Below are 27,266 nucleotides of genomic sequence, written 5' to 3'. Positions count from 1 at the left end.
CAGAGAGTAAATGCAAACATTTAATTTGGCATGAGTAAAATGCTTGAGAATGAAGTTACTAAAAACACAAGACATGCAATCTGAACAGTACATAACAAACAACAGAAGCTAGAACAATCACAATAATTGAAAATGTAGCATATAATTGACAGAACTTTACGCAAAACATTGATACACAGACACTTAAGTATGTACAATATAAAATAAATCAAAAAAGAAAAGAAAATCCCAAAAGAGGAAGCAACAAACATTTAATACCAAACATATTACATTTCAAACAAAGAAATGACCATTCAAACAATTGTAGCACCTAAAGTCATGCTCTTTCTGACAATTCAATTAGTGTACAATTGTTTCTAAAAGTCAACAGCTAAAGCCTATAATACAAAAAGCATATTATCTATGTCATGATGGAAATACCCTACCCAAACCTGAAACTCTATGAGGCGAGTAAATATCAACTGAAGTCCAAAATCCAAATGAAATGTTGTGCTTATATAGATCAATACTGTCTGTGTGTCTGTGATCAAATGCTCTGCAAGACTGTGAGTTGGCACACTGCATACTCCATGTGCTTCTTGAAGGCCTGGTAGGACGGCACCACAGGCAGCAGAAGGCGGTTGGAGCTGGGCTGGCTCATAGGGAAGGCCCCGGCCGGGTCCAGTGGATGGAGGAAGGATAAGGTAGGGCTGGGCCTGAACCCTACGGCTGGTACCACATCAGCTGAGGTGGCAAAGATGAGCACGTCCTCTAGCGATGTTGCACATCTGCCAACTGAAACCAGAGAACAGAGAGACTGGTGATGATGGGTAATATATGGAGACAGACAGGGACAATCATGTGATTGTGTTAGTATTACAGAATATCATTGTAATAGTAGTGTACACTGTCTGAACGGCCTTCGAGTGTCTGTACTGCTTGTTCTTCTTGGCTTTATATGTACACTACCATTCAAAAGTTTGGGGTCACTTTGAAATGTCCTTGTTTTCCATGAAAACATACATGAAATGAGTTTGAATAGGTAATATAGCAAAATGCATAGGAAATGTAGTCATTGACAAGGTTAGAAATGATGATTTTTAATACAAATAATAATTGTGTCCTTCAAACTTTGCTTTCGTCAAAGAATCCTCCATTTGCAGCAATTACAGCCTTGCTGTTCTAGTTGTCAATTTGTTGAGGTAATCTGAAGAGATGTCACCCCATGCTTCCTGAAGCACCTCCCACAAGTTGGATTGGCTTGATGGGCACTTCTTACATACCATACGGTCAAGCAGCTCCCACAACAGCTCAATAGGGTTGAGATCCGGTGACTGTGCTGGCCACTCCATTATAGACAGAATACCAGCTGACTGCTTCTTCACTAAATAGTTATTGCATAGTTTGGAGCTGGGCTTTGGGTCATTGTCGTTGTAGGAGGAAATTGGCTCCAATCAAGCGCTGTCCACAGGGTATGGCATGGCGTTGCAAAATGGAGTGATAGCCTTCCTTCTTCAAGATCCCTTTTACCCTGTACAAATCTCCCACTTTACCACCCCCAGACCATCATATTGCCTCCATCATATTGCCTCCACCATGCACCAGCACTCCTCCAGCATCTTTTCATTTGGTCTGCGTCTCACAAATGTTCTTCTTTGTGATCCTAACACCTCAAACTTCGATTCGTCTGTCCATAACACTTTTTTCCAATCTTCCTCTGTCCAGTGTCTGTGTTCTTTTGCCCATCTTAATCTTTTATTTTTATTGGCCAGTCTGAGATATGGCTTTTTCTTTGCAACTCTGCCTAGAAGGTCAGCATCCTGGAGTCGCCTCATCACTGTTGACGTTGAGACTGGTGTTTTGCGGGTACTATTTAATGAAGCTGCCAGTTGAGGACCTGTGAGGTGTCTGTTTCTCAAACTAGACACTCTATTGTATTTGTCCTCTTGCTCAGTTGTGCACCGGGGCCTCCCACTCCTCTTTCTATTCTGGTTAGAGGCAGTTTGCGCTGTTCTGTGAAGGGAGTAGTACACAGCGTTGTACGAGATCTTCAGTTTCTTGGCAATTTCTCGCATGGAATAGCCTTCATTTCTCAGAACAAGAATAGACTGACGAGTTTCAGAATAAAGTTATTTGTTTCTAGCCATTTTGATTCTGTAATCGAACCCACAATTGTTGATGCTCCAGATACTCAACTAGTCTCAAGAAGGCCAGTTTTATTGCTTCTTTAATCAGCACAACAGTTTTCAGCTGTGCTAACATAATTGCAAAAGGGTTTTCTAATGATCAATTAGCCTTTTAAAATGATAAACTTGGATTAGCAAACACAACGTGCCATTGGAACACAGGACTGATGGTTGCTGATAATGGGCCTCTGTACGCCTATGTAGATATTCCATTAAAAATCAGCCGTTTCCAGCTACAATAGCCATTTACAACATCAACAATGTCTACACTGTATTTCTGATCAATTTGATGTTATTTTAAATGGACAAAAAAATTGCTTTTCTTTCGAAAACAAGGACATTTCTAAGTGACCCCAAACTTTTGAACGGTAGTGTATATCTTGAATTATCAAATAAATATTTCAATCAATGAGTCATTGGAGGTCAAAGTACCTTCACACTCCAGTAGGTAGTGTCTCCAGAAGGTGACCACAGTGCTCTCCTTCCCTGCGGTCTCTTCCTGGTCTGAGAACTGAACAGTGAAGAGGGCTGCCATTGTGTCAGCAGTCAGCTTGTCATGAGAGGAACAGAACAGACCAACAAAGGCTCCTGGAAACATCTGGACCTGGTCAAACACACCAAGGGTTTTCAGACCCTCACAGAACCTACAAACACAATGGTTAAACAAAATATAGTTAACAGAAACCAGGCTTACAGTGAGGGAAAAAAGTATTTGATCCCCTGCTGATTTTGTACGTTTGCCAACTGACAAAGACATGATCAGTCTATAATTTTAATGGTAGGTTTATTTGAACAGTGAGAGACAGAATAACAACAAAAAAATCCAGAAAAACGCATGTCAAAGATGTTATAAATTGATTTGCATTTTAATGAGGGAAATAAGTATTTGACCCCTCTGCAAAACATGACTTGGTACTTGGTGGCAAAACCCTTGTTGGCAATCACAGAGGTCAGACGTTTCTTGTAGTTGGCCACCAGGTTTTCACACATCTCAGGAGGGATTTTGTCCCACTCCTCTTTGCAGATCTTCTCCAAGTCATTAAGGTTTTGAGGCTGACGTTTGGCAACTCAAACCTTCAGCTCCCTCCACAGATTTTGGGATTAAGGTCTGGAGACTGGCTAGGCCACTCCAGGACCTTAATGTGCTTCTTCTTGAGCCACTCCTTTGTTTCCTTGGCCGTGTGTTTTGGGTCATTGTCATGCTGGAATACCCATCCACGACCCATTTTCAATGCCCTGGCTGAGGGAAGGAGGTTCTCACCCAAGATTTGACGGTACATGGCCCCGTCCATTGTCCCTTTGATGCTGTGAAGTTGTCCTGTCCCCTTAGCAGAAAAACTCCCCCAAAGCATAATGTTTCCACATCCATGTTTGACGGTGGGGATGGTGTTCTTGGGGTCATAGGCAGCATTCCTCCTCCTCCAAACACAGGGCGAGTTGAGTTGATGCCAAAGAGCTCGATATTGGTCTCATCTGACCACAACACTTTCACCCAGTTCTCCTCTGAATCATTCAGATGTTCATTGGCAAACTTCAGACGGGCCTGTATATGTGCTTTCTTGAGCAGGGGGACCTTGCGGGCGCTGCAGGATTTCAGCCCTTCACGGCGTAGTGTGTTACCAATTGTTTTCTTGGTGACTATGGTCCCAGCTGCCTTGAGATCATTGACAAGATCCTCCCGTGTAGTTCTGGGCTGATTCCTCACCGTTCTCATGACCATTGCAACTCCACGAGGTGAGATCTTGCATGGAGCCCCAGGCTGAGGGAGATTGACAGTTCTTTTGTGTTTCTTCCATTTGCGAATAATCGCACCAACTGTTGTCACCTTCTCACCAAGCTGCTTGGCGATGGTCTTGTAGCCCATTCCAGCCTTGTGTAGGTCTACAATCTTGTCCCTGACATCCTTGGAGAGCTCTTTGGTCTTGGCCATGGTGGAGAGTTTGGAATCTGATTGATTGATTGCTTGCTTCTGTGGACAGGTGTCTTTTATACAGGTAACAAGCTGAGATTAGGAACACTCCCTTTAAGAGTGTACTCCTAATATCAGCTCGTTACCTGTATAAAAGACACCTGGGAGCCAGAAATCTTTCTGATTGAGAGGGGGTCAAATACTTATTTCCCTCATTAAAATGCAAATCAATTTATAACATTTTTGACATGCATTTTTCTGGATTTTGTTGTTGTTATTCTGTCTCTCACTTTTCAAATAAACCTACCATTAAAATTATAGACTGATCATTTCTTTGTCAGTGGGCAAACGTACAAAATCAGCAGGGGATCAAATACTTTTTTTCCCTCACTGTACAATGTCTTAAACATAGTTACAGTAGAATACTAGTGACAGTTTAAAATACAAATAATCTATGTTTATATGTTCGAGCAATGATCAAATATTTTGAGATGGTGAAACAGGGTCAAAAAGGTACTCTTATTCTAAATGAAATACCCATAGATATACAAACCTTTGGACAGGTAACTGCATTCTTGTTATTAGGTGGAAGCTTACAATGTCTTTAACGAGTGTGTCTTTGTCCGAAAGGCTCTCAACTGGTCTTGTGCACCCAGCCACTTCCAGGTATTCTGAAGCTGACTCCATTGCCTCTCTCAATTCCTCTAAGGACTTGGATTCCTGAATCTGAACCAGAAGAGTTGGCAAATGAGTTAAAGGATTGGTTAACCATTTTTGAACCAAATCTTTATTTTTGATGTAAATGACATGTTATAGGGTCCAGACACTTTTTAGCGATTTCACTTGGTTTTGAGAAACTATCGCCACCTGCAATAGACTTCCTCATTGCTCGTTTTGCATTATGGGGGCTACGGAAAAACATGAACAAGGCTCCTAAAACACCCAAATATGTCCTTTTAGTAACGGCAAAGCTCTCAGTATAGTGACGCAGGTCTTTAGATGTTGTACACATGAAATTGTGTAATTCCTAACTTTATTAGCAATGTTATGTTCCATTTTGTGCGACTCAAGCATTTTCCCCTACCAGCTGTTCTGCGCGGGCTACACAGAGAAGAACCTTTCCAAAAGGACATATTTGGGTGTTTTTGGAGCCCTTGTTCATGTTTTTCCGTAGCCCCCATATTGCAGAACGAGCAATGAGGAAGTCTATTGCGCGTGGGGATAGTGTCTCAAAACCAAGTGAAATCGCGAAAAAGTGTCTGGACCCTTCTATAACATGCCATTTACATGAAAAATTGAGATTTAGTTCATAAATAGTGAACCAATCCTTTAAAACCTTTGTAACATTAGAATGTCCAACTAAAACAATATATTCAGCATCTAAGAGAGTAAAGAGTCATGTTAAAATATGTACCTTCTTGACTTTGTCTGTGAACAGAGTGTTGCCCATGTCCTCCACAGTGAGAGGTGTATCCATGGGGAAGTTGAACAGACACAAGTAGAGAGCCCTGGAGAAGAAGCCCAGAGGAGGTCCCCCGTGGACCAGACACAGGGACAGAAGACACCCCACATCAAAGTAGATGTCCTCCCTCAGAGCTAGGGAAACAGGACGTAGAAATGAGACAACACAGAGAAGCCAGTGCTTGACTTGGGCAGGAGCTCACCGGAGCTGAGTACCGGCACCTCAAATGTTCTACTGCTTGAACTCCTGTTCCTATTACAGAATATTACCTCAAAGTATTGTGGAGCTCCTGCACCTACAGTTGTAGTCGGAAGTTTACATACACTTTGGTCGGAGTCATTAAAACTTGTTTTTCAACCACTCCACAAATGTATTGTGCATGACACAAGTCATTTTTCCAACAATTGTTTACAGACAGATTATTTCACTTATAATTCACTGTATCACAATTCCAGTGGGTCAGAAGTTTACATACACTAAGTTGACTGTGCCTTTAAACAGCTTGGAAAATTCCAGAAAATTACGGCATGGCTTTAGAAGCTTCTGATAGGCTAATTGACATAATTTGAGTCAATTGGAGGTGTACCTGTGGATGTATTTCAAGGCCTACCTTCAAACTCAGTGCCTCTTTGCTTGACATCATGGGAAAATCAAAAGAAATCAGCCAAGACCTCAGAAGAAAAATTGTAGACCTCCACAAGTCTGGTTCATCCTTGGGAGCAATTTCCAAATGCCTGAAGGTACCACGTTCATCTGTACAAACAATAGTATGCAAGTATAAACACCATGGGACCACGCAGCCGTCATACCGCTCAGGAAGGAGACGCGTTCTGTCTCCTAGAGATGAACGTACTTTGGTGCGAAAAGTGCAAATCAATCCCAGAACAACAGCAAAGGTCCTTGTGAAGATGCTGGAGGAAACAGGTACAAAAGTATCTATATCCACAATAAAACAAGTCCTATATCGACATAACCTGAAAGGCCGCTCAGCAAGGAAGAAGCCACTGCTCCAAAACCGCCATAAAAAAGCCAGACTACGGTTTGCAACTGCACATGGGGACAAAGATCGTACTTTTTGGAGAAATGTTCTCTGGTCTGATTAAACAAAAATAGAACTGTTTGGCCATAATGACCATCGTTATGTTTGGAGAAAAAAGAGGGTGGCTTGCAAGCCGAAGAACACCATCCCAACTGTGAAGCACAGGGGTGGCAGCATCATGCTGTGTGGGTGCTTTGCTGCAGGAGGGACTGGTGCACTTTACAAAATAGATGGCATCATGAGGAAGGAAAATTATGTGGATATATTGAAGCAACATCTCAAGACATCAGTCAGGAAGTTAAAGCTTGGTCGCAAATGGGTCTTCCAAATGGACAATGACCCCAAGCATACTTCCAAATTTGTGGCAAAATGGCTTAAGGACAACAAAGTCAATGTATTGGAGTGGCCATCACAAAGCCCTGACCTCAATCCTATAGAACATTTGTGGGCAGAACTGAAAAAGCGTGTGGGAGCAAGGAGGCCTACAAACCTGACTCAGTTACACCAGCTCTGTCAGGAGGAATGGGCCAAACTTCACCCAACTTATTGCGGGAAGCTTGTGGAAGGCTACCCGAAATGTTTGACCCAAGTTAAACAATTTAAAGGCAATGCTACCAAATACTAATTGAGTGTATGTAAACTTCTGACCCACTGGGAATGTGATGAAAGAAATAAAAGCTGAAATAAATCATTCTCTCTACTATTATTCTGACATTTCACATTCTTAAAATAAAGTGGTGATCCTAACTGTCCTAAGGCAGGGAAGTTTTACTAGGATTAAATGTCAGGAATTGTGAAAAACTGAGTTTAAATGTATTTGGCTAAGGTGTATGTAAACTTCCGACTTCAACTTTAAATATAAATAGTACCAGCACCCAAAATAAGTACCGGCACCTATTTCAGTCCAAGTCAAGCACAAAACCACATCCCCAGTATTTGATAACAATATAACTCCCAAATGTAACTATGAATGTGAGTTCATGACCCAACACTTCTATCAACAAGCAAGTGATGGTGCTAGTGTGAGTTTATGATAGAGAGCTGGAGAGTGTTTTGAACAGGGGGGGTATTGCCCTACCTCGTGCGTTGAGGGTCAGGGTCTTGGCACCATCCGGACCTTCAAAGACAGTGTTCTGCAGCTGCTGCACCAGGAGCCTGAGGAAGTGCCGGGTGTTGCCAGGGCAGGTGTCGGGGCTGGAATTGTGCTTGCTGCTTGTGAACCTCACCGCAAGGGCATGGGACGGGTTGAAGTCACTCCTCTTCACTAGCTCCATGGCAGCCTCCAGGACCTTGTTTCCATTCACCACCACTGGCATGGATAGTTGGTGCTGTGATGTCTGACTGGCAAGCTCCTGTAGGATCTCTCTAGCAGAGCCTCCCAACAAAAATGGCCTGCCAATCATTAAATAATCTATGTTTATCTCCAATTTGTTGATGTGATCTTAGCACAACATGCAGTACCAGTAAAAAGTTTGGACACACCTACTCATTCAAGGGTTTTTCTTTACTTTTACTATTTTCTACATAGAATAATAATGAAGACATCTAAACTATGAAATAACACATATGGAATCATGTAGTAACCAAAAAATATATTTTTAATATATTTTATATCAAATAGCCACCCTTTGCCTTGATGACAGCTTTTCACACTCTTGGGATTCTCTCAACCAGCTTCACCTGGAATGCTTTTCCAACAGTCTTGAAGGAGTTCCCACATATGCTGAGCACTTGTTGGCTACTTTTCCTTCACTCTGCCGTCCGACACATCCTAAACCATCTCAATTGGGTTGAGGTCGGGGGATTTTTTATTTTTTTATTTCACCTTTATTTAACCAGGTAAGCCAGTTGAGAACAGGTTCTCATTTACAACTGCGACCTGGCCAAGATAAAGCAAAGTAGTGCAATAAAAACAACACAGAGTTACATATGGGGTAAAAAACATAAAGTCAGAAATACAACAGAAAATATATATACAGTGTGTGCAAATGTAGCAAGTTATGGAGGTAAGGCAATAAATAGGCTATAGTGCAGAATAATTACAATAGTATTAACACTGGAATGCTAGATGTGCAAGAGATTATGTGCAAATAGAGATACTGGGGTGCAAAAGAGCAAAATAAATAACAATATAGGGATGAGGTAGTTGGGTGGGCTAATTTCGGATGGGCTGTGTACAGGTGCAGTGATCGGTAAGGTGCTCTGACAACTGATGCTTAAAGTTATTGAGGGAGATAAGAGTCTCCAGCTTCAGAGATTTTTGCAATTCGTTCCAGTCATTGGCAGCAGAGAACTGGAAGGAATGGCGGCCAAAGGAGGTGTTGGCTTTGGGAATGACCAGTGAGATATACCTGCTGGAGCGCAGACTACGGGTGGGTGCTGCTATGGTGACCAATGAGCTAAGATAAGGCGGGGATTTGCCTAGCAGTGATTTATAGATGGCCTGGAGCCAGTGGGTTTGATGACGAACATGTAGTGAGGACCAGCCAACAAGAGCGTACAGGTCACAGTGGTGGGTAGTGTATGGGGCTTTGGAGACAAAACGGATGGCACTGTGATAGACTACATCCAATTTGCTGAGTAGAGTGTTGGAGGCTATTTTGTAAATGACATCGCCGAAGTCAAGGATAGGTAGGATAGTCAGTTTTACGAGGGCGTGTTTGGCAGCATGAGTGAAGGAGTTTTTATTGCGAAATAGGAAGCCGATTCTAGATTTAACTTTGGATTGGAGATTCTTTATGTGAGTCTGGAAGTTGAGTTTACAGTCTAACCAGACACCTAGGTATTTGTAGTTGTCCACATACTCTAGGTCAGACCCGTCGAGAGTGGTGATTCTAGTCGGGTGGGCGGGTGCCAGCAGCGTTCGATTGAAAAGCATGCATTTAGTTTTACTAGTGTTTAAGAGCAGTTGGAGGCTACTGAAGGATTGTTGTATGGCATTGAAGCTCGTTTGGAGGTTTGTTAACACAGTGTCCAATGAAGGGCCAGATGTATACAAAATGGTGTCGTCTGCGTAGAGGTGGATCTGAGAGTCACCAGCAGCAAGAGCGACATCATTGATATACACGGAGAAAAGTGTCGGCCCAAGAATTGAACCCTGTGGCACCCCCATAGAGACTGCCATAGGTCCAGACAACAGGCCCTCCGATTTGACACACTGAACTCTATCTGAGAAGTAGTTGGTGAACCAGGCGAGGCAGTCATTTGAGAAACCAAGGCTATTTAGTCTGCCAATAAGAATGCGGTGGTTGACAGAGTCGAAAGCCTTGGCCAGGTCGATGAAGACGGCTGCACAGTACTGTCTATTATCAATCGCGGTTATAATATCGTTTAGGACCTTGAGCGTGGCTGAAGTGCACCCGTGACCAGCTCGGAAACCGGATTGCATAGCGGAGAAGGTAAGGTGGTATTCGAAATGGTCGATGATCTGTTTGTTAACTTGGCTTTCGAATACTTTCGAAAGGCAGGGCAGGATGGATATAGGTCTGTAGCAGTTTGGATCTAGAGTGTCACCCCCTTTGAAGAGGGGGATGACCGCGGCAGCTTTCCAATCTCTGGGGATCTCAGACGTTATGAAAGAGAGGTTGAACAGACTAGTAATAGGGGTAGCGACAATTTCGGCGGCTAGTTTTAGAAAGAAAGGGTCCAGATTGTCTAGCCCAGCTGATTTGTAGGGGTCCAGATTTTGCAGCGCTTTCAAAACATCAGCTGTCTGAATTTGTGTGAAGGAGAAGCGGGGGGGGCATGGGCAAGTTGCAGCAGAGGGTGCAGAGTTGGTGGCCGGGTTAGTGGTAGCCAGATGGAAAGCATGGCCAGCTGTAGCAAAATGCTTGTTGAAATTCTCGATTATTGTAGATTTATCGGTGGTGATAGTGTTTCCTAGCCTCAGTGCAGTGGGCAGCTGGGAGGAAGTGCTCTTATTCTCCATGGACTTTACAGTGTCCCAAAACTTTTTGGAGTTAGTGCTACAGGATGCAAATTTCTGTTTGAAAAAGTTAGCCTTTGCTTTCCTGACTGCTTGTGTATATTGGTTCCTAACTTCCCTGAAAAGTTGCATATCGCGGGGGCTATTTGATGCTAATGCTGTACGCCACAGGATGTTTTTGTGCTGGTCAAGGGCAGTCAAGTCTGAGGAGAACCAGGGGCTATATCGGTTCTTAGTTCTGTATTTTTTGAATGGGGCATGTTTATTTAAGATTGAGAGGAAATTACTTTTAAGGAACAACCAGGCATCCTCTACTGACGGAATGAGATCTATATCCATCCAGGATACCTGGGCCAGGTCAATTAGGAAGGCCTCCTCGCTAAAGTGTTTTAGGGAGCGTTTGACAGTGATGAGGGGTGGTCGTTTGACCGCGGACCCGTTACGGACGCAGGCAATAAGGCAGTGATCGCTGAGATCCTGGTTGAAGACAGCTGAGGTGTATTTAGAGGGTATGTTAGTCAGGATGATATCTATGAGGGTACCCATGTTTACGGATTTAGGGTTGTACCTGGTAGGTTCGTTGATAATTTGCGTGAGGTTGAGGGCATCTAGCTTGGATTGTAGGATGGCTGGGGTATTAAGCATATCCCAATTTAGGTCACCAAGCAGTACAAACTCTGAGGATAAATGGGGGGCAATCAATTCACATATGGTGTCCAGGGCACAGCTGGGGGCTGAGGGGGGTCTGTAGCAAGCGGCAACAGTGAGAGACTTATTTCTGGAAAGGTGGATTTTTAGAAGTAGAAGCTCAAACTGTTTGGGCACAGACCTGGATAGTATGATAGAGCTCTGCAGGCTATCTCTACAGTAGATTGCAACTCCACCCCCTTTGGCAGTTCTATCTAGACGGAAAATGTTATAGTTGGGGATGGAAATTTCAGAATTTTTGGTGGCCTTCCTGAGCCAGGATTCAGACACTGCTAGAACATCAGGGTTGGCAGAGTGTGCTAACGCAGTGAATAACTCAAACTTAGGAAGTAGACTTCTGATATTTATGTGCAAGAAACCAAGACTTTTGCGATTACAGAAGTCATCAAATGATAGCGCCTGGGGAGTAGGAGTGATACTGAGGGCTGCAGGGCCTGGGTTAGCCTCTACATCACCAGAGGAACAGAGGAGGACTAGAATAAGGATACGGCTAAAGGCTTTAAGAACTGGTCTTCTAGTGCGTTGGGTACATAGAATAAAGGGGGCAGATTTCCGGGTGTTATAGAAAAGATTCAGGGCATTATGTACAGACAAGGATATGGAAGGATATGAGTAAAGTGGAGGTAAACCTAAGCGTTGGGTAACAATGAAAGAGATAGCATCGCTGGAGGCATCAATTGAGTCGGTCTCAGCGTGTATTGGGGGAGGGGCAAAGGAGCTATCTAAGGCAGGTTTAGCTAGGCTGGGGGGTCTACAGTGATATAGTACAATTAGAAATAACCGAAACAACAATAAACTAACCATGTTTGGGCTGAGGCTATACATAAACAGGATGTAGTACCTGTAAAAAGGAACAGTCCAGCAGATATCAGCTGTATAGCTGAGTTATCATAAGGTCCGGTGGTGAAGTACTAGTGAGTAAGAGGCCACGGCTAGCGTGTGCTAGCGGGCCAGGGCTAGCAGATGGATGGAATCTTCGTGGTTAACGTCGTAACCACATCAGACGATTTCGTCGGCAGACCAGTCGTGTAGGATCGGCGGGGCTCCGTGTCAACACTAGGTGGTCCCGTCCGGTTGACAGAGAGGTAGATAGCCGGGAGATGGGCCTAGCTCAGGATGATTAGCCAGACCACAGCGTCCGTTTTGTTGTAGCCAGCTGGTAGCGATGAATCCGGAGTTAAAGGTCCAGTGATTCAGTGATTCCGGCGGAAAAACTGATATGTTCTGGGTCGATAACGCGCTGTGCAAACTGGCCGAATATCCGGTGATCAATGTCCAGTGATTAAAATTAATCCCGCAGAAACAAATCCAATGTTCTGGGTGAAACACCGCTAGCTATGGCTAATAGCAAGTAGCTAGTTAGCTGGCTAGCTGGCTAGCTAGTTTCACTGGAGATTCTAGATAAAAGGTAAGTCAATAATAGAATCCGTTCATTGTGGAGGCCAGGTCATCTGATGCAGCACTCCATCACTCTCCTTCTTGGTAAAATAGCCCTTACACAGCCTGGAGGTGTGTTGGGTCATTGTCCTGTTAAAAAACAAATGATAGTCCCACTAAGCCCAAACCAGATGGGATGGCGTATCGCTGCAGAATGCTGTGGTAGCCATGCTGGTTAAGTGTGCCTTGAATTCTAAATAAATCACAGACAGTGTCACCAGCAAAGCACCCCCACACCATAACACCTCTTCCTCCATGATTTATGGTGGGAACTACACATGCATGATTTATGGTGGGAACTACACATGCGGAGATCATTCGTTCACCCACACCGCGTCTCACAAAGACACGGCGGTTGGAACCAAAAATCTCCAATTTGGACTCCAGACCAAAGGACAAATTTCCACCGTTTAAATGTCCATTGCTCGTGTTTCTTGGCCCAAGTAGGTCTCTTCTTCTTATTGGTGTCCTTTAGTAGTGGTTTCTTTGCAGGAATTCGACCATGAAGGCCTGATCAACACAGTCCCCTCTGAACAGTTGATCTTGAGATGTGTCTGTTACTTGAACTCTGTGAAGCATTTCTTTGGGCTGCAATTTCTGAGGCTGGTAACTCTAATGAACGTATCCTCTGCAGCAGAGGTAACTCTGGGTCTTCGGCTCCTGTGGCGGTCCTCATGAGAGCCAGTTTCATCATAGCGCTTGATGGTTTTTGCGACTGCACTTGAAGAAACTTTCAAAGTTCTTGAAATGTTCCGTATTGACTGACCTTCATGTCTTAAAGTAATGATGCAATGTTGTTTCTCTTTGCTTATTTGAGCTGTTCTTGCCATAATATGGACTTGTTTTTTTACCAAACAGGGCTATCTTCTGTAAACCTTGTCACAACACAACTGATTGGCTCAAACGCATTAAGAAGGAAAGAAATTCCACAAATTAACTTTTAAGAAGACACACCTGTTAATTGAAATGCATTCCAGGTGACTACCTCATGAAGCTGGTTGCGAGAATGCCAAGAGTGTGCAAAGCTGTCATCAAGGCAAAGGGTGGCTATTTGAAGAATCTCAAATATAAAATATATTTTGATTTGTTTAACACTTTTTTGGTTACTACATGAGTCCATATCTGTTTTTTCATAGTTTTTATGTCTTCACTATTATTCTACAATGTAAGAAATAGTAAAAATAAAGAAAAACCATTGAATGAGTAGGTGTGTCCAAACTTTTGACTGGTAGAGTATAAGGAAAGACCAAAAAACAATTCCCCTAGAAAACATTTGGACTTGGTCTATGGCGGCAAGTATATATATATTTTTTACGTATTTTATATTTTTATTGATAGGTACCGTGGATAAGTTATTGAGATGGGGAGAGAGGGGACTTGGAATGGAGAGTGGCGCAGTCAGGGTTTGAACCCATGCCTCCAGGTGCAATGCATAGTCACTATCAATAGACCAGCCCCCGGCTGAAAGGCGCCAAGGATTTTTGTGTGAAAAAATTCTAAACAATAATGTACTGTACCTTTTACAGACTATGGGTGATTGGCGAGGGGTCAGGGTAAGACTCCTTTTAGAAGACCTGCTTCTTCTCTGCCCACCGGGCTGTGGAGAGTCAGTGTGTCTGGCGAGTGAAGCTAAACAAAAAAGAACACTGATTATCACAGAGAGAGAGAGTAGACTTCATAAAGACCATAATAAAAGCAGTTCTTCATTCCTATCATAACTGGTCTGGTCATAACTTCACTGCCCAGTTAAACCAAAACAAACGCAGTATGGCAAATAACCTACCTGTCCCATCCACAGCTGCTGCACAGTCCTCACAAGCCCAGTTAGTCTCGTCAAGTTTGAGGGAAGCACATTTTCGATGGGTGCCACTAGAGCCACAGAGGGCACAGCGCAGTATTTGAAACCATCTGAAAACCAAAAAGACATACGAGTGAGACTCAAATTCATTTTAGCGATAAACACATTTTGGTCAGTCAACCATTTCAGCCACACACACACTACAGTAGAGCTTACCCAGTGCGTGAAGAGCATGTCCGACCATTGTGGGAGAGACATTTTTTGGCATCACAGTGCTGGTACACCTGCAGTAACTCTCCATAGGCATTTTCTTCCAGCTCCCAGGATGCATCTCTATGGCACACACATACAGAATACTTTAGTTAAAACTCATAACGCCACAACACTAATGCAAGAGTACTTTATTTGTCCAACTGTTACATCAGAAATGTGTCTTCTGCTGTGCTGTGACTGCTGTCAACCCCGCCCCACACAACACACAATCAGAGACGCTGGACCATACATACAGTAGACACTGGAAAAGGTATAGGGCAGTGATAAATAATGTTCTAGAAGGTAAATAATACCTCTCAGGTATGTGGACTCCCATCCGGAGCATCTCCTGCTGGAACATGTCCTTGTTGTTGCACAGAGTGCATCTGAAGAAGAACATGGCAGCACTATGAGCCTGGTTCTGGAGGAATACATTGGAAATAGATAAGAGAATGCCGGCAGTCACTTACAAGCATTCATAAACTCTTTATAAGGCCATCATAGATGCTTCACAAATCCCATATATGCAAATGTAATGCTATATAGAGGGTGAAATAAGGGTTATGCCACACTGTAGCACATTGTAAGGACCACATTGCAAGGAACTGTTAAAACACCTTTTATATAGTATGAAAAATAATTTATTCCCACATTCACTCAAGAGGGTCATAGCTAGTCTGGGATGTAGCTACCTGCACACAGTCTCTGTGAAACCAGCTGCCATGGCAGGCAGGACATTTGAGAATGGAGTAGGAGAGGACAGGCTCTATGGGGTCCAGACACACTGAGCAGGACATGGGCTCATTGACAGAAGCCGATACTGGCAAGGACTGGGTGGGACTGTGATCCTTGCAGTAGGACCTGGGGGAATACAATCAGAGATGCACCAAAGCATAAAGCATGGCTTGTTGCTAATGTTTCTGTGAGATAAGAGTACTTCAACCAACTTTATGTAGAGGTGTAGCCAAAATTAAAAGTTCACAAGGAGAAATAGGCACAGCTCTCATTTCATTCTGATGAAGGTCAATATTACTTATTTTCTTTGAATGAATTATATATTACTAATCTCAAAAACAAGAGCCGAGCCTAATTCTCTCCTGTTACTACGTTTGCCATGGCTGTTGTCTACTATGTTTAGAATCTCTAGACACAACCCATACTAGAGCTGAGTGATATGGACAAAAAGTCATATCGTAATAAATGTCATTATTTTGCTGGATAACAATAAATACAACTATAAAAACCTTTTTTTTATGGACAGTTACTTTACATTAGTGGCAGGGCTCTATATTTGTTTCCCCAGTGCCAAGTTAGACACCTGAGATGGTAGCCTATTATTCAAAAAGTAAGCTATTTCATCGAACATATCCAGGGAATGCATGATTCATATTTTGATATGCAGCCTGTCAAAATAGGATCCAGTTGATCAGATTTATTTTAGGCTCTTCAGAGAATTTGACGACATCTTTGTGTATATTGGCCTATAGACTATATTATTCACCACCTGAGGAAGTGGGAACTCAAAAGACAGCTAGATTGCTAACTCTAAATATGATATTGTTGCTAGATAGCCATGTAAACTAATTGATTCATATATCAGTAAATGTAGGCTAATGTCCTACAAAAACTTCCCAGCACTAGGTCTAGGCTATTGATGTAGGCCTATTCACTGCAAATGGCTCGCTCTCCTCCGCGGGCGCATCCAAACCATACTACAGCATACTCTGGTTGTAAAGTGGTGTCATGAACTCAATATTATGAGCTGAGAAATAGATTATATTAGTAAAACTGTATTTTACCCACAACTGCATTTTGAGCAACAGTCATATGCTTGTGCTTCTCAGAATGCACAAGCAGTGAGAGTCAGCAGCCTACAGCAAAACCGGGACAGGCACACACTTTCATAGCAGGACTCAACATAATGCATAGGCTATTACTGCTGACCATAGAACAATCTACAGGAACGTTGTGTAGCAAAATTACCAACATACGCAAAATGCTTCGGTAAGAGGAAGGCAATATCGGTGTCAGTGGCGGTCAGTGCCATTTATGATGAGGGAGGACGATGTTTTTTTTCATGAGCACTGCCTTATTTCTATTACAGCATATTGGATGACTGTCATTCATATTCCATTCACCCAGTTCAATGTAACGTCGATAGGTTTAGGCTACTACATGATACTCGAATTGTCCCTATACCCATCATGAGGTTGCTACAACCTAGCCTATGAATTAAAGTTTACAACGCGGGTGCACACAGGTCGAGTGAAAAAATGTGAGATGACAGACAGTGACACATGGACAGACAGTGACACATTCAATACCGCCTTGCACACTCTTGCCTGCACCTAATTTATCTAGGGTGTAATCATTAGTCTAACAGTTGCAAACAAGAGTTTCTATTGGACAAATTCAGGTATTTTTATCCCCGTTTCGTTTGCTTCCATTTTAAGAAACGTTTTTCAACAGAATCAGCTGAATGAATACACCCCTGATCACGCATAAACACAGTTAACTTTCATTGCAGCCACATTGTATTCCTTCTCGCCTCTATGCACTCTCCGCCTCTCACCTTTTCCCAGCTGTATGTGAACAGGCAAAAAAACTAAATTAACCAGCTGCATTTGCTAGCTAAGTAAGTGAAACTGAAAGCAAAAAAAGAAAGAAAGATGAAATCTCTCTCTTGCTTCTCCTTCATTTTTGAAGAAATTAGTTTGTTGAAAACTGTTCAACTATTGTCTTTCTCTCTCTTTGAGTCAACTACTCACCACATTTTATGCACTGCAGTGCTAGCTAGCTGTAGCTTATGCTTTCAGTACTAGGTTCATTCGCTGATCCTTTGATTGGGTGGACAACATGTCAGTTCATGCTGCAAGAGCTCTGATAGGTTGGAGGACATCCTCCAGAAGTTGTCATAATTATTACTGTGTAAGTCTATGGAAGGGGGTGAGAACCAAGAGCCTCCTAGGTTTTGTATTGAAGTCAATGCACCAAGAGGAGGACGGAAGCTAGCTGTCCTCCGGCTACACCATGGTGCTACCCTACAGAGTGCTGTTGAGGCTACTGTAGACCTTAATTGCAAAATAGTGTGTTTTAATCAATTATTTGGTGACATGTGAATATATTTAGTATAGTTGTATCTAAAAATGATAACTTTTCAATGTTTTACATAAAAATAAAAATAAATGAAATTCACTGAGAAGGATGGTCCTCCCCTTCCTTCTCTGAGGAGCCTCCACTGATCGGTGTTGATAATTTTCGGATTATGTCCCAGCTCTAATACCTACTGGTGATATATAATCATCGTCACTTACGGAAATAAGTCTGTGAATTGAAAGATGAATTGGTGTTGTTTGCCACACGGAAAATGGACCTTTCTCTGGCAGCTTTTGATGTAGCACCCAACTGAGGCACCATTCGTCTTGCAGACTGCACATCTCTAAACACAGGGTACAGAGAAAGCAAAAAATTACATTTAGGACACAATCATGTTTTTGAAGGCAACATCTAAAATATGTACTGTATGTGTTTTGTGATAAAAGTGCTGCTTAGGCTTGGAGTGGACAAACACTCCAGGATTAGGGTAACACTAATACAACCATACATCATACTAAATAACTTGTATGGACAGCAGTACTGCTGGTGCTGAGTAAGCCCTTCAGCCTTGGTCTCTCAGCAGGTGAGAAGAGTTTCTGCTCGGTGAGTGATCAAGCTCCTGACCTCTACCTGGTGTGTCAAGCCACTCTGCGCAAACTCTCCTCTACCAAAACATCTGAGACCATGTTGGCCATGGCAAGCGCATAATTAAATAAAACATATTGTGTTTGTTTTATACTATATCTCCATGGTGACAAGCATCAATCAAAGTGCCTACCTGAGCTGAAGAGGTTGAATGGTACCTAGCCCAAGATGTACTCTTAAGGAGCCTAACATTACCATATTACACAGGCTCCTCCGCCCACCGCATGTGGCAAGGGCTACAGTTCATTAAGGATTACAAAGGAAGACCCGGCCGTGATCTGCCCAACAATGCCTCTCTACTATATGAACTCAATGCATTTTATGCACACTTCGACAATAACAACATCGTGCAGGTTGTGAAGGCCGGCTCTCCGAGGCCGACGTGAGTAAAGTCTTTAATCAGGTCAACACCCGCTAGGCTTCGGGCCGACAGTATTCCAGGGCGTGTTCTCAGAGCATGCGCAAAACAGCTGGCTTAATGCCACAATGACTACCGCCCTGTAGCACTCATGAAGTGCTTTGAGAGGCTGGTTATGGCACACATTAACTCCACCATACCAGCCACCCTAGACCCACTCCAATTTGCATACCGCCCCAACAGATCCATAGACGACACAATCTCAATTGCACCCCACACTGCCCTCACCCACCTAAATAAGAGGAATACCTATGTGAGAATGCTGTTCATTGACTACAGCTCAGCGTTCAACATCATTGTCCCCTCCAAGCTCGTCACCAAGCTTAGGACCCTGGGACTGAACATCTCCCTCTGCAGCTGGATCCTGGACTTCCTGACGGGCCGACCCCAGGAGGTGAGGGTAAGCAACATCAGCTGCGCCACGCTGACCTTCAACACAGGGGCCCCACAGGTGTGCGTGCTTAGTCCCCTCTTGTACTGCATTTTCAGCCATGACTGCGTGGCCATGCACGACTCCAACACCATCATCAAGTTTGCTGACGACACGACGGTGGTAGGCCTGATCACCGGCGATGATGAGACAGCCTACAGGGAGGTCAGTGACCTGGCAGTGTGGTGCCGGAACAACAGCCTCTCCCTCAATGTCAGTAAGACCAAGGAGTTGATCGTGGACTACATTGATGGGGCTGCAGTGGAGCGGGTCGAGAGCTTCAAGTTCCTCGTAGTCCAAATCACTAAGAACTTAAAATGGTCCACACACACGCACACAGTCGTGAAGAAGGCGTGACAGCGCCTCTTCCCCCTCAGGAGGTTTGGCATGGGCCCTCAAATCCTCAAAAAGTCCTTCAGCTGACACCAACAGGCTCCTGAACAGCTTCTATCCCCAAGTCATAAGACGGCTAAATAGCTGGCTAAATAGCTAACTAAATAGCAAACAAAGTGGCTACACAGACTATCTGAGTTGAGCCTTCTATTTTGAGTCTCTATGCACACTCACAGGGCCCTACACACTCACTGACACCCCAACACACACAAACATTCACTCCATCATTTCCTCACACACATAACATGCACATACATTTATACTGACTCTACACATACACACACGCACACCCACTTACATACAATAATTATGTACGCTGCTGCTACTTTGTTTATCATATATCTTGATGCCTAGTCACCTTACCCCTATACATACACTATATATACAAAAGTATGTGGACACCCCTTCAAATTAGTGGATTCGGCTATTTCAGCCACCCCCGTTGCTGACAGGTGTATAAAATCGAGCACACCGCCATGCAATCTCCATAGACAAACATTGGATGCCACCTTTCCAAAAAGTCAGTTTGTCAAATTTCTGCCCTGCTAGAGATGCTCCGGTCAACTATAAGTGCTGTTATTGTGAAGTGGAAACGTCTTGGAGCAACAAAAGCTCAACCGCGAAGTGATGAACGGGACCGCCGAGTGCTGAAGCACGTAAAAATAGTCTGTCCTCGGTTGCAACACTCACTACCGAGTTCCAAACTGCCTCTGGAAGCAACGTCAGGACAAAACTGTTAGTCGGGAGCGTGCCAGGAGAACGCTACCTGCTGGAATTCATAGTGCCAACTGTAAAGTTTGGTGGAGGAGGAATAATGGTCTGGGGCTGTTTTTCATGGTTCAGGCTAGGCCCCTTAGTTCCAGTGAAGGGAAATCTTAACGCTACAGCATACAATGACATTCTAGATGATTCTGTGCTTCCAATTTTGTGGCAACAGTTTGGGGAAGGCCCTTTCCTGTTTCAGCATGACAATGCCCCTGTGCACAAAGCGAGGTCCATAGAGGAATGGTTTGTCAAGATCGTGTGGAAGAACTTGACTGGCCTGCACAGAGCCCTGACCTCAACCCCATCGAAGGCCTTTGGGATGAACTGGAACGCAGACTGCGAGCCAGGCCTAATCGCCCAACATCAGTGCCCGACCTCACTAATGCTCTTGTGGCTGAATGGAAGCAAGTCCCTGCAGCAATGTTCCAATATCTAGTGGAAAGCCTTCCCAGAAGAGTGGAGGCTGTTATAGCAGAAAAGGGGGGACTGACTCCATATTAATGCCTATGATTTTGGAATGAGATGTTCAACGAGCAGGTGTCCACATACACTACATTACCAAAAGTATCTACCTCTATCACTCCAGTATCCCTGCACATTGTAAATATGGTACTGGAACTGACTGACCCTATATACAGTATTCTTACTTTTGACGTTCTTCCTATTTCTTGTGGTTTTATGTTCTTTTTTGTATTACAATGTTATTGACTACTGCATTGTTGGGTTTAGAGCTTGCAAGAAAGGCATTTCACTGCACTTTTACATGTGACATTAAAACTTGAAACGATATGTTGTAATGTAATGGATCTGAGAGTCATGATCAAGGGCTAAATGGTACCTACCCTATAATGAAAGTAGGATAAATAAATACGCCCTCAATATGAATGAACACATTGACTTACTAGTCTGGAGGATCTGCGAACCTCCTGTTTAATATCATCCACCAAGAAGCCATAGATCCCTTCGTTTTCCTCTCCACGCTGATATATGCCGCTTGACATCAGCTGGAATATGAAAACATCTGAATAGGATTGCAAAATTCCGGGAACTTTCACTAAATTCCCTGGTTTTCCGGAAATCCCGGTTGGAGGCTTACAGAATCAGGAGGGAAAAAGCAGGAAATCCGGAACCCTCCAACCAGGATTTCTGGAAAACCAGGGAATTTAAGTTTCGCAACCCTTCATCTGACATTGTAAACATTTTGTACATTTAAGATGCCTTCAGTAAACAACTGAATGACAAAACAAATAGATGATTACTGTTTGAGTAATATTATTCCGCAATGACAAGATATTTTGGTTTAAGCTACGCCATAATTAATTTAACAATGAATAATTCTAACACACACACACACTCTCTCTCTCTTACCAGGCAAAAGTAGTGCACAGTGAGTTCCTGTGACTTAAGTGTGATCTTCTCGCCATATTTGTCTGGACAATTCTCACTGCGTTTACAAAGTGCACAACCTTAAAATAGAGAGAAGACATTTCAAGTTCAATGTAAATAAATAGGTACCTTAACTTTCTGGTAGGGTGGTTTGATCATGCGTGTGCTTACCATTGTCAAAGTGTTGAAAAAAAGTGATACAATTTTATACTACAACAACATAGTGACCTTCATACTGATCACTCACAGTCTATTAAGTATTCCTGCCTGGATCTCCGAATCCTCCTCTTCATTTTCAATAGTAAGAGGACCTTGATTCCTCACGTGGAAATTGCCTGAAAAAGGAATGTCATAGCTCTATCAGCGAACTTTCAAGATACCAGACTGTGTCTAATACATGTCAAATACTGGAGCTGTGCTTAACTTATGCTAGTTTGCCTTGTAGAATGGAACGAATGGAATAGTGCAAACTCCAAGCTGAATTGAGCGCACCTCAAATACCTTACTGTTGCATGGAATGTCATTCCTTGGGCACTACAGATAATCATAGCTATTTGCATGTGAAACTGTCCGGAATACATTGGCTCAATTGTTTACTTTATGCTGGTGGGCCAGGGCCCACTCTCTGTGGGTGTGTTAGCTTTGGTCCATGTGTAACCGGTGTGAAATGGCTAGCTAGTTAGCGGTGCGCGCTAGTAGCATTTCAATCGGTGACGTCACTCGCTCTGAGACATTGAAGTAGTTGTTTCCCTTGCTCTGCAAGGGCCGCGGCTTTTGTGGAGCGACGGGTAACGGGTAACGGCGCTTCGAGGGTGACTGTTGTCGATGTGTGCAGAGGGTCCCTGGTTCAAGCCCAGGTAGGGGCGAGGAGAGGGACGGAAGCAACACTGTTACACATGCATATGCGTCGGATGAGCATGCAGCGAGAAGGATGCAACTGCAACCTGCAATTCGGGGCGTTCCTGCATGTGGGCATTCCTGCATCTGCAGGAACCCATCTTTATACATTTATTGGTCCATTTTCAAGCTTTAACTCCAGTACATAGGCGGGAGGCAGGTGCGCTCCAGAACAGTAACCTAGATGACGGTAATGCACCATAACTTTGGATGCCAACCGCTAATAAACCCCACAGAAGAAGAGGCAGGGCGGACAACGTTAGCTAGCTACCGCTCCCGCCTGTCGGGCACTGTTTTCCCGCAGTTCTGTTAACGACAACGAGGGCAGGTGCTCAGCTGGCTGGCGCGAAGGACCCTGTGTGCTAGCTTAGCCAGCAAGTCCTAAGGAGGACTCCGGTACACAGCAGGCGGGGGCGACACCGTGTGCTAGCAAGCTAGCACAATGTGTCGCTAGCACACGGTGTCACCCTCGCCTCCCACCTGCTGTGTACCAGAGTAGCTAACGGTAGGCAGGCGACACCGGTAGAAAGTGTCCTTCGCCCCAACCTGCCGGGCACGGTTTTTTCCAGTACACAGCAGGTAGAGGCTTATATCCAAGATGGCATAGCAGTGCGGTCGTGTTTGGTCGTGTTTTCTGTAGTGTCCTCATGTAAATAGTATTTTTCGTATATATTTCTCAATCTCACTTTCCATCCTTTAACTAAATATCCTTTCCTGCAACCCGCCTCACCCAATGTGGAACGGATTCTATTATTTCTTCATACATTTTTATCCAGAACCTCTGGCTGAAACTAGCCAGCTAACTAGCTACTTGCTATTAGCCACCGTTAGCGGTCTTCACCACTGTCCGTGGCCTGCACTACCTACCAGCCAGCTCTAGCCTGGACAATTATCGGCCAGTCTGCACAGTCTGCACATCGCGCTATCGAGCCAGAGCATATCGGATTTTCTGCAGGAATCACTGGACCTTAACACCGGATCATCGCAACTAGCTAGCTGCAAACGAATGGCTGTTGTCGTTGTTGGCTAATCACCACTAATCACCACTGTCCTGAAGCTAACCCCAGTTAGCCTTGAGCTAGCCTCGAGCCAGGGCCATCTCCCGGCTATCTACCTCTCTGTTAACCGGACGGGACCTCCTAATGTTGACACGGAGCCCCGCCAATCCATCACGACTGGTCTGCCGACGTAATCGTCTGATGTGGTTTCATCAGGCTTCCCGTTGCGACGACCACAAAGATCCATCTGCTAGCCCCGGCCCGCTAGCACACGCAATCAACAGCCGTGCCTGTAGCGTAGCAGCCACTGAAGTGCTCCCAGACTTACTTATTGCTGTTCACTGGACCTTATGATCACTCAGCTACACAGCTGATGCCTGCTGGACTGTTCCTTTATACGGTACCCCATCCTGTTGATCTGTTCAGGCTCAGCTCAAACTTTCATCGCCATTACCAGCTGTTGTCTTAGCTCTCTCAAATAACACCTGTGACTGCTTTATGCCTATCTCCCATGTCAATATGCCTTGCCTATTGCTGTTTCGGTTAGTTCTAACTGTACTTTTTCAATGTAGAGCCCCCAGTCCTGTTCAACCTGTCTCAGATATATCCTTTGTCCCACCCCCCACACACGCGGAGACCGGCTCAATTGGTGCCTCCAGTGATGCTATCTCTTTCATCTTTACCCAACGCTTAGGTTTACCTCCACTGTACTCATATCCTTCCATATCCTTGTCTGTACATAATGCCCTGAATCTATTCTACAACGCCCGGAAATCGGCCCCTTGTTTTCTCTGTACCCAACGCACTAGAATACCAGTTCTTAAAGCATTTAGCCGTATCCTTATTCTACTCCTCCTCTGTTCCTCTGGTGATGTAGGTGTTAACCCAGGCCCTGTAGCCCCCAGTATCACTCCTGCTCCCCGGGCGCTATCATTTGTTGACTTCTGTAATCGCAAAAGCCTTGGTTTCTTGCATGTTAACATCAGAAGCCTCCTCCCTAAGTTTGAGTTATTCACTGCGTTAGCACACTCAGCCAACCCTGATGTTCTAGCAGTGTCTGAATCCTGGCTTAGGAAGGCCACCAAAGATTCTGAAATTTCCATTCCCAACTACAACATTTTCCGTCTAGATAGAACTGCCAAAGGGGGCGGAGTTGCAATCTACTGTAGAGATAGCCTGCAGAGCTCTATCATACTATCCAGGTCTGTGCCCAAACAGTTTGAGCTTCTACTTCTAAAAATCCACCTTTCCAGAAATAAGTCTCTCACTGTTGCCGCATGCTACAGACCCCCCTCAGCCCCCAGCTGTGCCCTGAACACCATATGTGAATTGATTGCCCCCCATCTATCCTCAGAGTTCGTATTGCTTGGTGATCTAAACTGGGATATGCTTAACACCCCGGCCGTCCTACAATCTAAACTAGATGCCCTCAATCTCACACCAATTATCAAGGAACCTACCAGGTACAACCCTAAATCTGTTAACATGGGCACCCTCATAGATATCATCCTGACTAATTTACCCTCTAAATACACCTCCACTGTCTTCAACCAGGATCTCAGCGATCACTCCCTCATTGCCTACGTCCGTAATGGGACCGCGGTCAAACGACCACCCCTCATCACTGTCAAACGCTCCCTAAAACACTTCAGCAAGCAGGCCTTTCTAATTGACCTGGCCTGGGTATCCTGGATGGATAGACCTCATTCTGTCAGTAGATGCCTGGTTGTTCTTTAAAAGTGCTTTCCTCTCCATATTAAATAAGCATGCCCCATTCAAAAAATTCAGAACTAAGAACAGATATAGCCCCTGGTTCACCCCAGACTTGACTGCCCTTGACCAGCACAAAAACATCCTGTGGCGTACGGCATTAGCATCGAACAGCCCCCGCGATATGCAACTTTTCAGTGAAGTCAGGAACCAATATACACAATCAGTTAGGAAAGCAAAGGCTAACTTTTTAAAACAGAAATGTGCATCCTGTAGCACTAACTCCAAAACGTCATGGAGAATAAGAGCACCTCCTCCCAGCTGCCCACTGCACTGAGGCTAGGAAACATTGTCTTTACTGATAAATCTATGATAATCGAAAATTTCAACAAGCATTTTGCTACGGCTGGCCATGCTTTCCACCTGGCTACCCTTACCCTGGCCACCAGCTCTGCACCCTCCGCTGCAACTTGCCCAATCCCCCCCCCCCGCTTCTCCTTCACCCAAATTCAGATAGCTGATGTTCTGAAAGAGCTGCAAAATCTGGACCCCTACAAATCAGCTGGGCTAGACAATATGGACCCTTTCTTTCTAAAATTAGCCGCCGAAATTGTCGCAACCCCTATCACCGCCTGTTCAACCTCTCTTTCGTATCGTCTGAGATCCCCAGAGATTGGAAAGCTGCCGCGGTCATCCCCCTCTTCAAAGGGGGTGACACTCTAGATTCAAACTGTTACAGACCTATATCCATCCTGCCCTGCCTTTCGAAAGTATTTGACAGCCAAGTTAACAAACAGTCTGCATCGCAGTGCTAGCTGTGCTACTAGAGATCCTGGTTCGAATCATGGACCCATGGGGTGGCGCACAGGGTAGGGGAGGGAATGGCCGGCAGGGATGTAGCTCAGTTGGTAGAGCATGGTGTTTGCAGTGCCAGGGTTGTGGGTTCGATTCCCACGGGGGGCCAGTATGAAAAATAACAAAATAATGTATGCACTAACTGTAAGTCGCTCTGGATAAGAGCGTCTGCTAAATGACTAAAATGTAAATTTAGCTTTCGACCCACATTCAAAAGTGTCACACAATGGGATGCTCGAGGGGGGGCGTTCCTGCAGATGTAGGAATGTCCACATGTAGGAACGCCCAGAATTGCGGGCTGCAGTTGCACACAGCCAAATATGGTTAATCTGAGGCGTGGACCAGCTGACAAAGTTCCCAAAAGTTTTAGTGGACAGAGAAAATTGAGCAGAGAATTTTTTTCACTCTAGCAACATCTTTACGTTAGTGAGTTACTTAAGTATATTGAATACGATCACTAAACAAAACTGGGGGAAACGTGCCAGAGCATATTGTTGTTGTTGTAGCGATGTGAATCATAGCTATGCGTATGCATGCGCATTTCGAGATAGCTTCAGCTCTTACATACATATTTTTTCAAGTCTTCCTCATATAGTAGTTATCTGTATTATACATGTAGAAACGACACTTATGCATTCGTGTAATGACCCAATAACGTTCTCGATATTTAGATAGAATTCACAGCTAAAGCTAGTTCTTTCAAAAAATACACGACAATGATATGTTAGCTAGTTAACGCGTTAGCTTGCTAACTAGCTAGCTAATTAGTAAACTATGTTACAGACGTGCATAGCTAAAATCTAGCTAACTACTTTACAAATTGAGTGCATTTGTGTTTTGCAACGTGCATCTTACTTTTACTCGATTTCTATGGACTTAATCTAGTTGGTTTGTTTTTCCATGATTTTAAATTTCCCTCGTCGCCCTTCGTCTTTGGAGGGGAAATTTCAAACCGAACCAAAACATTCGGAAATGGGA

General features: G+C 44.1%; 1 protein-coding gene across 1 annotated transcript; it reads right to left on the bottom strand.

Annotated features, from left to right (window-relative positions):
• Positions 1-27,266, bottom strand: LOC311102540 (G2/M phase-specific E3 ubiquitin-protein ligase-like). The gene is made up of 15 exons (XM_084143912.1): positions 27,144-27,266; positions 22,076-22,163; positions 21,811-21,908; positions 21,345-21,446; positions 18,010-18,134; positions 15,388-15,556; positions 15,010-15,116; positions 14,660-14,776; positions 14,429-14,553; positions 14,163-14,274; positions 7,654-7,967; positions 5,489-5,670; positions 4,628-4,800; positions 2,598-2,809; positions 1-774 (listed from the first exon to the last, which is right to left on the bottom strand). Exons 2-15 carry the CDS (start codon positions 22,119-22,121, stop codon positions 527-529), a joined length of 2,130 nt encoding a protein of 709 aa, XP_084000038.1. The 5' UTR covers positions 22,122-22,163; positions 27,144-27,266; the 3' UTR covers positions 1-526.

This window comes from Coregonus lavaretus (genome assembly GCF_964263955.1).
Source record: "Coregonus lavaretus genome assembly, chromosome: 27".
Classification (NCBI taxonomy): Eukaryota; Metazoa; Chordata; class Actinopteri; order Salmoniformes; family Salmonidae; genus Coregonus; species Coregonus lavaretus.
The sequence above is the reverse complement of the archived record's forward strand: the minus strand, read 5'-3'. Positions and strand labels throughout refer to the sequence as shown.

What these genes read in the sequence shown, in the direction of transcription:
- LOC311102540 (XM_084143912.1), bottom strand. Translation starts at nt 22,121, where the DNA reads ATGAAGAGGAGGATTCGGAGATCCAGGCAGGAATACTTAATAGACT. An exon ending in TCACCCATAGTCTGTAAAAG is followed by an intron (nt 7,968 to 14,162) that starts GTACAGTACATT and finishes AATGATTGGCAG; the next exon opens with GCCATTTTTGTTGGGAGGCT. An exon ending in CCTGACCCTCAACGCACGAG is followed by an intron (nt 5,671 to 7,653) that starts GTAGGGCAATAC and finishes CTGTTTCCCTAG; the next exon opens with CTCTGAGGGAGGACATCTAC.